Genomic DNA, 13369 nt, shown 5'->3' with positions numbered 1-13369 from the left:
CATTTACAGGGGTGGACAGAAAAATGGAAACACTTGACTTTTTGGCATCATAATGTTCAAATCAATCAAAATTTGACATATTTTAATGAGTTTTAAAAAATTCTTTTATTTGATATATTTTATTAAACTACTATTTTTTACAGAAATTTAAGGAAAATGGTTATAACCTTCTAGAAATGGCAGACCTCTCAGACTTTCAAAGAGGCCAAATTGTTGGTGCTCAAATGGCAGGTGCTAGTGTAACAGAAAGTGCCCGAATGTTTGGCATTTCAAGAGGTCATGTCTCAAAAGTAATGACTCCTTTTGAAAGAGAAGGGGAAATGTCCTCAGCCAAGTACAGGTCTGGTCGAAAGTTGAAGTGGTCTGAGAGAGACCATCGGACTCTAAAGCGAATTGTTAGAGCGGATCGCAAGACCACAGCTCCTAAAATCACTGCAGAGCTCAATAGACACGTACAGAACCCATTTTCCACAAAAACTGTTGGAAGGGAGCTTCACAAATCTGAATTCCAATGAAGAGCTGCAAGGTGTTTCCATTTACTTAGTGTAACTTCAGATGTTTGCTAAAGGAGTGATTACAAGCCAAGAACTACCTATATTGCCTTCAGTTGGCCCTGTCCCTTTTCTTAAACCCCTCCCACTCCTTTTGCTCATTTAAAAGGTCCACCAATAACTTCAAATCCGGCATTTACAAACGCTTTGGAAGCAGAAATGAACACACCGACTCTTCAACACAGTAAATCCTGCCTGCATTTGTGTAGCCACCAGAGGGAAGCAAAGACACTGCTGAAAGTTGACCTGCTAAGACACCACTCCTTTTGTGTGTGTGTGTGTGTGTGTGTGTGTGTGAGAGAGAGAGAGAGAGACCCCTGCTCTTTGCACCCTGTGGGGTCAAGCAGGAGAGTTTCTCACCTTGGAAGTTGTTTGCAAGCAGGCCCATGCACACACCTCACACACACACACTCTACTCAGTGGCTGCGTTTTTTAAAAAAATGGCTTTTATTTTTTTTTACTTCACAGTAAAATAAAATCAGACCAAATATTGTATATATGAAGACTTTGCATACATGTACATATCATGCTTCTATAATTTTTGAACACTGGCATTTTAGTTTACGGTACCCCTCTGCCTCCAACTTTCCAGTTGTGTTACTTATCCATTATCCTTGAAGAAGTTTTTGAATTTCAAAATCAGCCAGAAAATGACCAGCACTCTTTTCAGTGGTCCAGGAACCATAATACATCAATTTTATAGTACCACTGTGCAAAGTATTTTATCCCTTCTCCACCAATTCAAGATACTAACTTTGAAACTCTAAATTTTGTGAACGCCGAATTCTCGAATCTTCCTATTTCAATCTTCCTTTCTAATGAAGTTTATTTATTTATTTATTTATTTATTAGATTTGTATACCGCCCCTCTCCGTAGACTCGGGGTGGCTGTATACTTAAGTATACAGTTGTATACTTAGTCTTCTACTGAATTTGTTTAGTATCTTTCAGAAATATAATAGTTGTCAACTAGATGAAATGAATATATATATATACAGTGGTACCTCGGTACTCGACCACAATTCATTCCAGAAGTGTGGTCGAGAACCGATTTGGTCGAGTACCGAATTTATTTATCCCATAGGAAATAATGGAAATGGATTTAATTGGTTCCCAGCCCCTGTTAACTCGCTGGGAACCAATTAAATCTATTTTCTTTATTTCCAATGGGATAAATAAATTCGCTACTCCAAGCTGCAGGAAAGGTGGGGGCTGCTGCAATCCCGGCAACTTTGGGGGGCTCTTTTCCTCATTGCTTCCTTTTATTACCTGTAAGCAGCTTCAAAAACTTTCTCCTTCCCTGTGGCTGCAACAGCGGCGATTTCCCTTCCAGTAGCAAGAGCGCCGGGAACATCACGTGATGAAGGGAAGCCGCTGGAGCCATCTCAGCAGTTGCTGCCGCTCCAGCAGCTTCCCTTCATTACGTGACTTCCCGGCGCTCTTGCTACTGGAAGGGAAATCGCCACTGTTGCAGCCAGAGGGGAGGAGAAAGTTTTTGAAGCTGCTTACAGGTAATAAAAGGAAGCAATGAGGAAAGGAGCCCCCAGAAGCTGCCAAGATTACAGCAGCCCCCACCTTTCCTGCAGCTTGGAGCTCTTAGAGAGCTCCTCAGTCCCCTGAAGCTGCCGGGATTACATTTCGGATAATGAACAAAATTTTCTCTGGCTGTTCGGTATCTGAATTTTTGTTCAGATACCGAAGCAAATTTTTGCCGAAAATTTTTTTCGTTATCCGAAATGTACGAGAAAGGAAGCGTTTGAGTACCGAGGTACCACTGTATATTAATATGTATTTTGAGTGGATGGAGCTATTTTGAGTGGTTCTCCAGATGCCATGTTGAGGTTTTCCTAGCCAAAGCCTTTCTGTGTTCATACAAGTCTTTTGTCTTTAAAATTTATTTATTTTTAATTATTTATTTGATTTTCTTATAACGCCCTTCTCCTTAGACTCAGGATGGCTTACAACATGTTAACCATAGCACTTTTAAACAGAGCCACCCTATTGCCCCCACAATCCGGGTCCACATTTGACCCATCCCGGAAGGATGGAAGGCTGAGTCAACCTTGAGCCGATTATGAGGTTTGAAAATGAAGCTGTGATCATGTTTGTTTGTTTATTTAGTGATTTGATTTGATTTGATTTGATTTGATTTGATTTGATTTGATTTGATTTGATTTGATTTGATTCGATTCGATTCGATTCGATTCAATTTGATTTGATTTGATTGCCGACCCCTTCCGAGGACTTGTGGTGGCTCACAATATATCAAACAATATACATTGTTCATATCTAAAAATCCAATTAATATCACTAAAAACTTTAAAAAGTCTAATAACATTAATAATCTTTCATTCCCATTCACACAACAAGATATACACTCTTGTTGGCCAGGGCGCGAGGGTCTAATGACCCCAAGCCGGGCAGCCACAGATAGGTTTTTAAACTTTTACAAAAAGCGAGGAGGGTGGGAGTGATGCAAACCTCTGGGGGGGAGCTGATTCCAGAGGGTCGGGGCCCACACTGAGAAGGCTCTTCCTCTAGGTCCCACCAACCAACACTGTCTAGTTGACGGAACCTGGAGAAGGCCAACTCTGTGGGACCTAACCGGTGGCTGGGATTCATGCGGCAGAAGGCAGTCCTGCAGGTATTCTGGCCCGATGCCATGTTGTTCTATCTAATGCTGAGAACTCTTGGAAAGCCCTGTAAAATTAAAATCGGAAGGAAGAGCAAATAAAATAGCTCTAAGCTGATAAACGTCAGTGTGGGATTAGAGATAATGTGCCTTTTCTTTCGATTCGGCAGCCTCCATGGGAGAAATCTCTCAACAGCTGGACAAACAGCGTCGCCGGCTATGGAGCCTCCATTGCAAAAGACCCCACCATGGCTTTGAACGGATCGCTGAAGATGGCTTCCAACGGAGGACAGAAGCTCTTGTTGCAGGCTGTGGTTTACGAGGTTGTCATGGTGTGTATTCCCAGCAGGGAGACATTTTCTGCCTATAATGGGATGGAGACCCACCACTTAGTTAAAGGTTTACTATGGAGATGGTCAAGTTCTTCTAAGGTGCTCGGCTTCACTTACCATACCGGTTTTGGGATTTATCATGCATTGAACAGAGCGCTGTTTTCAGGCACTGCGCCAAGGGTGAAATGCTCCTGGTTTGCTCGTGCCCATCGGTCGTAGGCAGGCAGGGATTGCTACTTACCGCAATGCGCGCACAGTTCCGCCTCACCAGTAGGCAAGCGTGCACATGCCCAGCAAGATTTTCCTTCTGCATATACGCAGGAAGAAAAAATTTGTGAGAGGACGCGCGAGTGAGATTTTGGCGATTGTTTTGCTCCTGCGCATGCGCAGAAGCAAAAGATTGTCGAAATCTCTCATGCGCATCCCCTTGCAAGACTTTGCTTTTTGCGCATGCGGAGAAGCAAAATCTCACTGGGATGGACATGCGCACACACTGGAAATGCAGAGCTGTGCACACAGCTCCATTATTGCTACCAGTACACAGTGTGACCCCTACCGGTTAACAGCCCCATAAATGGATGCCGCCATTTGGGGTTTTTACCCTCTGCACATACACAGAAGGTGCATGCGCACAGGGTAAACGAACCCAAAGGGCATGTCCAGGCAGGTGGGCGGAACCTCACGCTCCCTTCGCGACCCGTTCTCCTAAGACGGACAGGCACAGGCAAACCAGGAGCTTTTCACCCCTGAGCTGGGCGTCATTGGGTTGCTTCTGCTCTGGATTTTGTACATGGCCCAACAAATCAAAATAGCAAAATAAGCTCCCAGCCTCTCCTGATGGTTTCCTGGTTTGCTTGAAGGTAGACTAGCCACAGCCCACCGGGCTAAAGATTATTGATTGATTGATTGAATTTATATTGCCGCCTATTTGCCCATGGCAACTCAAAGCAGTTTACAGACTAAAAGACCACATTTTAATAATAATAATAATAATAATAATAATAATAATAACAACAACAACAACAACAACAACAATAATAATAATTTATTAGACTTATAAGTCTATATAAGTCTAAATACTATTGCTATAAAGTGAGGGCCATTCTAACCTTTGGCAGAATAATGTTCCACAGAGGGGGTGACACCACGGCAAAGGTCCTTCTTCTGGGTCCCGCCAAGTGTATCTCTCTCAGGGATGGGACCCACAACATTCCCTGCCTCCCCTGCTCTAATGGGATAGGTAGATCTGGGTCACAGGGCCGCCCCTCTCCGAAGACTTAAAACAATGAAAACTAACAAAAAAAATCAAATTAATATAGTATAATATAACAAAATCAACTCCTACCACCCCCCACCCCCCCAAGGACGGCTGATCACAGTGGTTCCCCAGGCCCGCTGGCAGAACCAGGTCTTCAGCACCTTCCAGAAGTGTGTTAGAGCCGGCGGTGGCGCAGTGGTCAGAGTGCAGCACTGCAGGCTACTTCAGCTAACTGCTAGCTGTAGTTCAGCCATTCAAACCTCACCACCGGCTCAAGGTTGACTCAGCCTTCCATCCTTCCAAGGTGGGTAAAATGAGGAACCAGATTGTTGGGGGCGATAGGCTGACTCTGTAAACCACTTAGAGAGGGCTGTAAAAACACCATGAAGCGATATATAAGTCTAAATGCTATTGCTATAGTGTAGGGGCCATTCTAATCTCTGGTAGAATAATGTTCCACAGAGAGGGTGACACCACGGCGAACGTCCTTCTTCTGGGTCCCACCAAGTGTATCTCCCTCAGGGATGGGACCCACAACATTCCCTGCCTCCCCCACTCTAATGGGATAGGTAGATGTGGCAGTCCCTCAGGTAATTATGGATGGTCTAATCCAGGTGCGTCAAACTCAAGGCCCTGAAGCTGAATCTGGCCTGTGGGGTGCTTAGATCTGGCTCACGGGGCCACTCTGGAAACAGCGAAGGACCAGGCCGCAGCACATCTGCCAGTGAAAACAGAGCTCGCAAGGGCCACAAGGAGCACTCCCAAGCTCAATTTTCGCTGACAGAGGGTTGCAGGAGGCCGTCGCAGCCAGAAACGGAACTCAACAGCCCATTTTCGCTGGCAGAATGCTTGGGCCACCACTAGCGCCCTTGACATGAGTGACATCCAGCTGGACACACCCACCCCAGCCTCCCCAGGTCAAACACAACCCTGATGCAGCCCTCAAATGAATTGGAGTTTTGACACCCCCAGTCTAATCCAAGCAACGAATGACTTAGCATCTTTCTCCTGTTTCCGGGGTGTATTCTTAAAATATGTTCTTGTTCACTTAGATTTGGATTCTTGTGCTAACGGGGAGTTGGGTTTGTTGATCTCGGGGGCCTTGTCCATTTCTAGAGTTTTAAGAATCCTTTTTTTTTAATTCCTAAGAATGAAGCAAAAAAGGAGCACCCACCAAGTAGTCTCAATCAACTGGAAGCCGAGGTCATTGTCCATTCAGATTTTCTAGCCTCAAGCCGAGACTGTGGTTCCCAACTCCAAATGCTGGACCTGGAAAGGACCTCCATTGAGGATTGTGAACCGGAAACATTCCCTGCGGAAGACCTACCTGACCAGGTTTCTTATAGCTCCTCTCCGCAAGATCTCGGCGTTATATTCCAAGACCGAGATGGCAAGGGCGAGCCCGAAACAGCAGAAACATTGCCGGAGATCAAGAAAGATGCTCACCAGAGAGCTACTAAATTACATGGTGCAGACGGGGGGTTCCCGCATTCTGGAGGAAGGAAGGACGCGATAGGAAGCGGGGACTCTGAATCATCCCAAAAAGGGGCAGTGGACCCAGACCCCATCCTGTGCGATGCTCTTCCCACAGCCCAACCACAAGGCCTTCTACACAGTGGCCTCCCTAAAATAATTGACTCGCCTTCCGGGTTTGAAAACGCAGCCTGTGTCCACCATCTTTGATGAGAGCTTTGATTAAATTCTTGGCCATGGCAGAGCTCGGAGAAACAGAATAGCTATAAAGATTTGACCTTTGTGGCACTAAATTGTCTCATAACTCGTGGTTGGGAAGGGAATGATCGTAGCTAAGCTCCATAAGATTTTATAAGGAGGACCTTCCCCCCACCCCACGTGAAGTATTGTATCTGCTCACTCTCTCTTTCTCTCTTCTCCAGCCGGTCCACAAAGGCTGTTGAGAATTGGCGAATTTCATACCAATTACGAGTTAATGTTGTGCCTCAAGGACCCAGGAGTAGGCAGCATACGGCCCAAGGCCCTCCTTCTAGCCCACCAGCTGCATACACTGTTTACTATCAGGTGCAGCTGTCACATAACCAGTTGTGTTGGGAAGAAGATGGTTTCATGAGACGTCATGAGGTTGGTCCTTGAGTTGATCATCTCTTCTGAATGGCGTAATACTGAATGGCGTAATGCTGGCTGGGGAATTCTGGGAGTTGAAGTCCAAATATCTTCAAGTTGCCAAGCATAATAGATTTTAGGGGCCTTTCTTCTACGTCTCCAAAGGATGAAATGAAAGCAGAGATGGAAAGCAATAAGTCAGATGGCCTGAGAAGATTTCGTAGCATCCCTTGTTCTGCGGCCCTAGGTGCTGATGTAGGACTACAGCCAAATGCAATTTTTATTATTATTTTTGGGGGGGCCAAAACTGTTTTAACTAAGAAGGCACATCGGTCTCCAAACATCCATCGGGAACTGTGAAAAAAATAAATCTGCATCGGAATAATATCCATTTGCATTTTTGCAAGGATCTTTTGATGAAGATAATTGTGAAAATCTCTCTTTCTTTTCCGGGTCTCCAAAACCTATCAAATCTGTTTGAAGCCTCAAGCCACTTTTAGCCCCCTTTAAAAATCACGGTCAGTCTCTAGAGGTAGAGAGAATGCACCAAGGCAAAGGATTGGTTTGTTCATTTGTTGCTTAAGCATGTTGTGTGACCCACCCACCCTTACAGTATATAATTCATAGCTTACCATTGAATGTGGCTTGTCAACCCAGCTAGTTTAGTTAGCAGATTCTAAGCATAACTTGGCTTAGCATGTGGTATGAACTCAGGCACTGAGTCAGAGGAATATTCCCAATTTGTCAGGATGTGATTTCCTTTCCTATTAGCATTGGGATGGGTAGAGCAGAGGTGTCAAACTCACGTCACCATGGCAGCGTCACGTGATGTATCGGGACTTTGCTAAACTGAGAGAGGGCATGGCTAGCGCATAACCCATCCGGCCCATGGGCCGGTAGTTTGGCAGCCCTGGGTTAGAGGGTTAACCGAACACTCAATAAATACATTAATCTTGTCAGTTTCCTGCCAGTGTGTTCTGGCACTGCGGGCTTGATGTAAGGTGTGGCTAGTGCAAATCACACCAGGACAAGCCGCAGATACGTTTTGCATTAGATGTGCATTAGTATCCTGAAAGTGTCTGAGAGATGGATTGTGACCAGGTAACTTGTCAAGCAACCAGTGTGTTTGTATCATAGCTGCATGAAGAAAAGAACTGAAGGTTTTCTTCATGGTATAGTTCCATATTTGGCCAGTGTTCCTCCTTAACCAGAGCTGATAAGTTGTGAAAAATGCTATTGGTGCTCCAGTGATAAACCTTCAGCCCAATGACATTCTCTTGAAATGGGCATGCTATAGGTGGAAATGGGCATGCTATAGGTGGAATGTCATTTACATTCCCCCATTCTAAGGCAGACCATCTTGTACAGACCATCTAACAGTGATGAAGTTCTGAAAAATCACACACAAATTAGTTTCAGGAACAGTGCTGTGAATTGTCTCTACTTGTCTTTGATCTGAAGACCCCACTAGTGATACTTTTCTTGTTGCAATAATATATGCCCCATTGGGTGAAGCCATGACCCAGAGATTGGCAGAGAATTCTCAGCTGGGGAGATAACAAAGGATGGAGAGCAATCTTGGAGTGGCGGCAGGAAAGTTGAGTAAAGGACTGAAAAACAAATGTGACCATTGTAATCTTCATAGTAGGGTGAACTTACCCATTTGATTCTATTTTCTGCCATTGAAGAAATATGACTAAGGGTGATTCAAGAATCACAGGTTTTCTTCCATCCCCTGATTAAGATTTGACCCTCATTGGGGTTCCTTGTATTTTTTAACTTCAATCTGCAGGACACTGAAACAATGGATTAACCTGTTTTAATGCTTTGAGATGGGTGACACTGTACACGAAGCCAAAATCAAATTACCTGAATGAATTTATGTTCAGCCAGCCACTTTGGTTTGTAAATCATGGTTTACAACCAGCCTCTTTTTCAAAGCCAGCCACTTGTGGATTGTTCAACACACTATGGCAAAGCAAGCTTTGGTAGGTCCTAGTCCTACCAACCTCATCTCATCATTTTGTCTAAAGTGGACTGGACCCCTTGGCTGAGAGCTGATGGAAGATTAGCATCCGGAGACATTTCCTCTGTGCAATCTTTTGAAAAACTAGAGATGATTCAACTGTGGTTTTTCACACTGATGCAGCCTGTTTTCTCAACTCTGCAGGTCCCTTCCTTAGATTGCAGAATTTTTTTTTTAAACTGCCTGGTTGCTAGGTGGGTGTGGCCATGCTGGGCATGGCCTAGTCGGCCTCCTGCACCATTGGGGGGGAGGGCAGGGCGTTTTTGCCCTCCCCAGCTCTGGAGATTTTCCTCAAGCCTCCAGGAGGCCAAAAATGACTTCTCCAGGCTTTGGAGGACCTCTGGAGGCCAGAAACAGGTCCATTTCCGGCCTTCCCAAACTTTTGGTAGGCCCATTTTTCACCCTCCTGAGCCTCCGTGCACGCCCTACGCTTACCTGCATCCAAAACGGACCACGTGTGGCAGGTGGGGGTTGCTACTTAGCGCCGCTTCCAGTGCAATGCATGTGCAGCTTTGGGTCACCAGCATGCACATGTGCATGTCCCAGCGAGATTTTGCTTCTGTGCATGCACAGGAAGGACAATCTTGCAAGAGTTCATGTGTGAGATTTTGGCAAAAAAACCTTTTTGCCCAAATTTCTCGCACGCGCATCCTCTCATGAGATTTTGCTTTCTGTGCATGTGCAGAAGCAAAATCTTGCTGGGACACATGCACGCACATGCAGGAGACATGGAGCTGTGCATGCAGTTCTATTTTCGCCACCGATGCGCAGTGTGGCCCATGCCGAGTAGGAATCCAATACTGACTTGGGAACTCCTGGGAGGGAAGAGGCAGGGGGACAAGTTGGGGCCATCCCGGAGTGGGATTTGTGGGTTCTCTGAACTTCCCAGAGTCTTAGCTAGAGGCTCTCCTGAATCCCTGCGCACCCCCCGCAGCCCACCCCGGGTTCAAGCTGGAAGCCCTCTCTCTCCCACTCTTTCAACAGGTAGGCGGGCCAGTTTCTTACTACACACTCTGCGAGTGCTTCTAGACAGCTTGTACTGAAAGCTTGAGAACTTTCTCCAGCCTCCTGGACTGGGTCCATGACAATTCACCTCCGCCAACTCACCGCAGAAAAAACTCAGCCCGGGACAAGAGTTGTTACACTAATATCCAAGACGTAGTGGAATAGAATCATTTAAAGAAAGGTTGCCAAAGGAGGGACACAATGAAATGTGATTGACAAAAATCAAAATGATTTAAAATACATTATTTTTAATCTTTAAACTGAATTGTTTAATTGTCCCACTATGGTGAGTTGGCCGTATTGAGTTGGCTGCAGCGAATTGGCCCGTCTGGGTTGCCTCACCAATCTGTGCATTTAGGTTAGGAGGCTACTGGGGATTTTCCCCAAACCAGTCCCATGGAAGTGGCTGGAATCTGTACATGAATCTGTACAAGATTTTGCAAATCTTTGCAAAAGATTTTACATTAGATTTTGCCAGTTTAGGCCTCTGAATTCTCGAACCTAATATTTTGGGTATTGGATCTATCTCTTTTCTCCTTTTTTAACGTATGACAAATGTATTTTTTATTTCTTCAGAACATCTTTATATTATTTAATTTTATATAAAAAAGATGAAAAAAAATAATAGTGTGTGTTCTAGCGTAGCCTTTTTACACCTCTTCTCTATTCTGTCTCCCTTTTCCCCTTAACACAACTACCTCATGCTTGGTTTTTTGTTTTTTGTTTTGTTTTTTAATGAAAATAAAGCAGTAGATTTTGCTCTTTGGTGCCACTTTCTTCTCTGTTTCTCTCTTCCGCTTTAAATATTTGTAGAATTCACTGACACATTATGATCAATGTCGCTAAACGATATCAGAAATGGCCTGTATTATTTTTTTAAAAAAAATTGAAACACAATCAGTTAATAGCAAGACATTTAGATTATAGGGAAGATGATTTTGTGACATTGGGATAATTGCCTATTCTATTTCAGTAGGTTATTCCTGGCTATGAATCATGGTTTGTCCATTCTTCATCTGTCATGTTTATGTGTAATGCAGAAAGGATGCGAAAGTGGCTCTTTGAAAGCAATATTACTTTGTCAAGAGAATGCTCTTTTGTAGCTATCTGGAATTCCTCCAAGTGTCTAGTCTCCAAGGACAGAAAATTTGATAGCAACTTCCCTTCCCTATCTAAACTGTGTCAAATAAGAGGGGAATATATTCAGCCCTGACCTCCAGGGAGCGGTGGGCTACTACCATCTATACCGCCAGGCATGGGGGATTTGAGACACCTTTCCCCCAGGCTTATTATAATTTATGTTTGGTATGTATGTGCTGTTTGGTTTTTAAATTGATAGGGTTTTTAGTTTTTTCTTAATATTAGATTTGTGCCTGTACAATATTGTTTTATCGCTTGTTGTGAGCCGCCCCGAGTCTTCGGAGAGGGGCGGCATACAAATCTAATAAATTATTATTATTTATTATTAGCTGGACTGCTAAATCGGGCTCACCGCCGCGGTTTGTAAGTGCTTGCGGGGCCAGCGCGATTTTGCTTCTGCACCTGTGGAGGTAGCAAAATCGCACACGGAACCGCAGATGGGTTAAATAAGTTTCAGGAGAGAAGTGTTTTTAATAGGAAAGTGAACACAAGAACAAGGGGGCACAATTTGAGGTTAGTTGGGAGAAAGATTAGAAGTAACGTGAGAAAATATTATTTTACTGAAAGAATAGTAGATGCTTGGAACAAACTTCCAGCAGACGTGGTTGGTAAATCCACAGCAATTGAATTTAAACATGCCTGGGATAAACATATATCCATCCTAAGATAAAACACAAGAAATAGTATAAGGGCAGGCTAGATGGACCATGAGGTCTTTTTCTGCCGTCAATCTTCTATGTTTCTATCCATATTCAATATTTCTGCTCAGCCGACTTTTGCACAACGAAAATAAATTTCTTGATGAAAAGAAATGCCAATTGGATTTGAATAAATCATGGATGTTTAAAGATTTTAAACTTGAATATGTCCCGTATCCTTAGTTGTAGCGGGTTATCAATGTTACTAAATTTGACCAATCCAATTAAATGCACTTTTTTTCAATTTCCAATGTTCTACAATGACAAAAGTTTTCAGGTAACATTAGAAACAAATCAGTTTGTCACATCCCATGAACAAAAATGAATTTGAAAATCCAAATAATAAACCAATAGTAGAATTAACTGTGAAATACAGTTTTCCAATTTATCCTTTGAACTGAAAGGAATGAGTTGGGCTTTGACACACCTGAGTGTTTGCTTACCAGTCTGACAATGACATTTAGAAAGGCTCCAATTTATACAGGGTATTTCATAGTTTGATGCCCCTACGTGATCTTTATGGCCAGATCATGAAACTCACTGAAGCAGATTTTAAAACTGTGTTATGCTGTAATCCGTTCCAATGAGATTCGTTGAGTTCAAATCTCAGTTCATTCTCTTGAAAGTTTTATAGGGCTTCACCATAACATCACACTGTTTGCCATCCAGAGTTCCTTTAGTGGGTGGGCGATGCTATAAGCGACAGAAAGAGAGCGAGAATTAATGATAGCAGAAGAGATGATAGATAGATGATAGTGAAAAGAGAAAGGGAGAGAGAGAATAGATAATTGATAGCAGAAGAGATGATAGATGACAGATGATAAACATGATAGAAAGTCAGGTGGTAAATAATTGATGATAAATATGATGTACATTAAATAGGATAGGTAGATAGGTAAATGAGGATGGATAGATGGATGGATAGACAGAAAGAAAGACAGACAGACAGACTGTCCATATATATATGAGAGAGATAGAGAATAGGTAGGTAGATAGACGATAGATAGATAGAGAGATAGAGAGATAGGTAGGTAGATAGGTAGATACATAGATAGATAGATAGAGAGACAGACAGATATATAGATAGATAGATAGATAGATAGATAGATAGATAGATAGATAGATAGATAGATAGATAGATATATATACAGTATATATATATATATATATACAGTATATATATATATATATATATATATATATATATATATATATATATATAGAGAGAGAGAGAGAGAGAGAGAGAGAGATGAGAGAGAATAGGGAGAGAGACAGAAGAGAGGGAGAGAGAATAGGTAGGTAGACAGTGGATGGATGGATGGATGGATGGATGATGGATGGAGATTGATGATTTTTTGATAACAATAAAAGGGATTCTTTAGAATTTAATTAAAGTAGATGTATATGCTAGCCTTAAACAGTGTACTGGTAAAATGGACAAGATCCAGTTCATAGGAATTATTTATCAAATTGTTGGAAAGCAAGTAAAAACACATTACAGGTTATTTTGTGACATGAATTCGGCTGCGATATATTTCTATCAATATTTAAATCTTAATTTATATCATCCTTTATCTTCCCATTCCTTGTATTAATCATGTAAATACCCACACTTTTAAAAGATGATGTCGAGAAACAGGAGAGAAGA

At 42.9% G+C, this 13369-nt stretch overlaps 1 protein-coding gene across 2 annotated transcripts in view; it reads left to right on the top strand.

Annotated features, from left to right (window-relative positions):
• IGDCC4 (immunoglobulin superfamily DCC subclass member 4) overlaps window positions 1-10647 on the top strand; it is a 127019-nt gene extending 116372 nt beyond the window's left edge. For both annotated transcript variants that reach the window (XM_070762163.1, XM_070762161.1), the window contains 2 exons: window positions 3354-3515; window positions 5923-10647. In XM_070762163.1, the coding sequence (XP_070618264.1) occupies window positions 3354-3515; window positions 5923-6456 (696 nt within the window). In that variant the 3' untranslated portion in view covers window positions 6457-10647. The remainder of the gene's footprint in view (window positions 1-3353; window positions 3516-5922) is intronic.
• Window positions 10648-13369: the final 2722 nt, after the last annotated feature.

This window comes from Erythrolamprus reginae, chromosome 10 (assembly GCF_031021105.1).
Source record: "Erythrolamprus reginae isolate rEryReg1 chromosome 10, rEryReg1.hap1, whole genome shotgun sequence".
Lineage (NCBI taxonomy): Eukaryota > Metazoa > Chordata > Lepidosauria > Squamata > Dipsadidae > Erythrolamprus > Erythrolamprus reginae.
The sequence above is the reverse complement of the archived record's forward strand: the minus strand, read 5'-3'. Positions and strand labels throughout refer to the sequence as shown.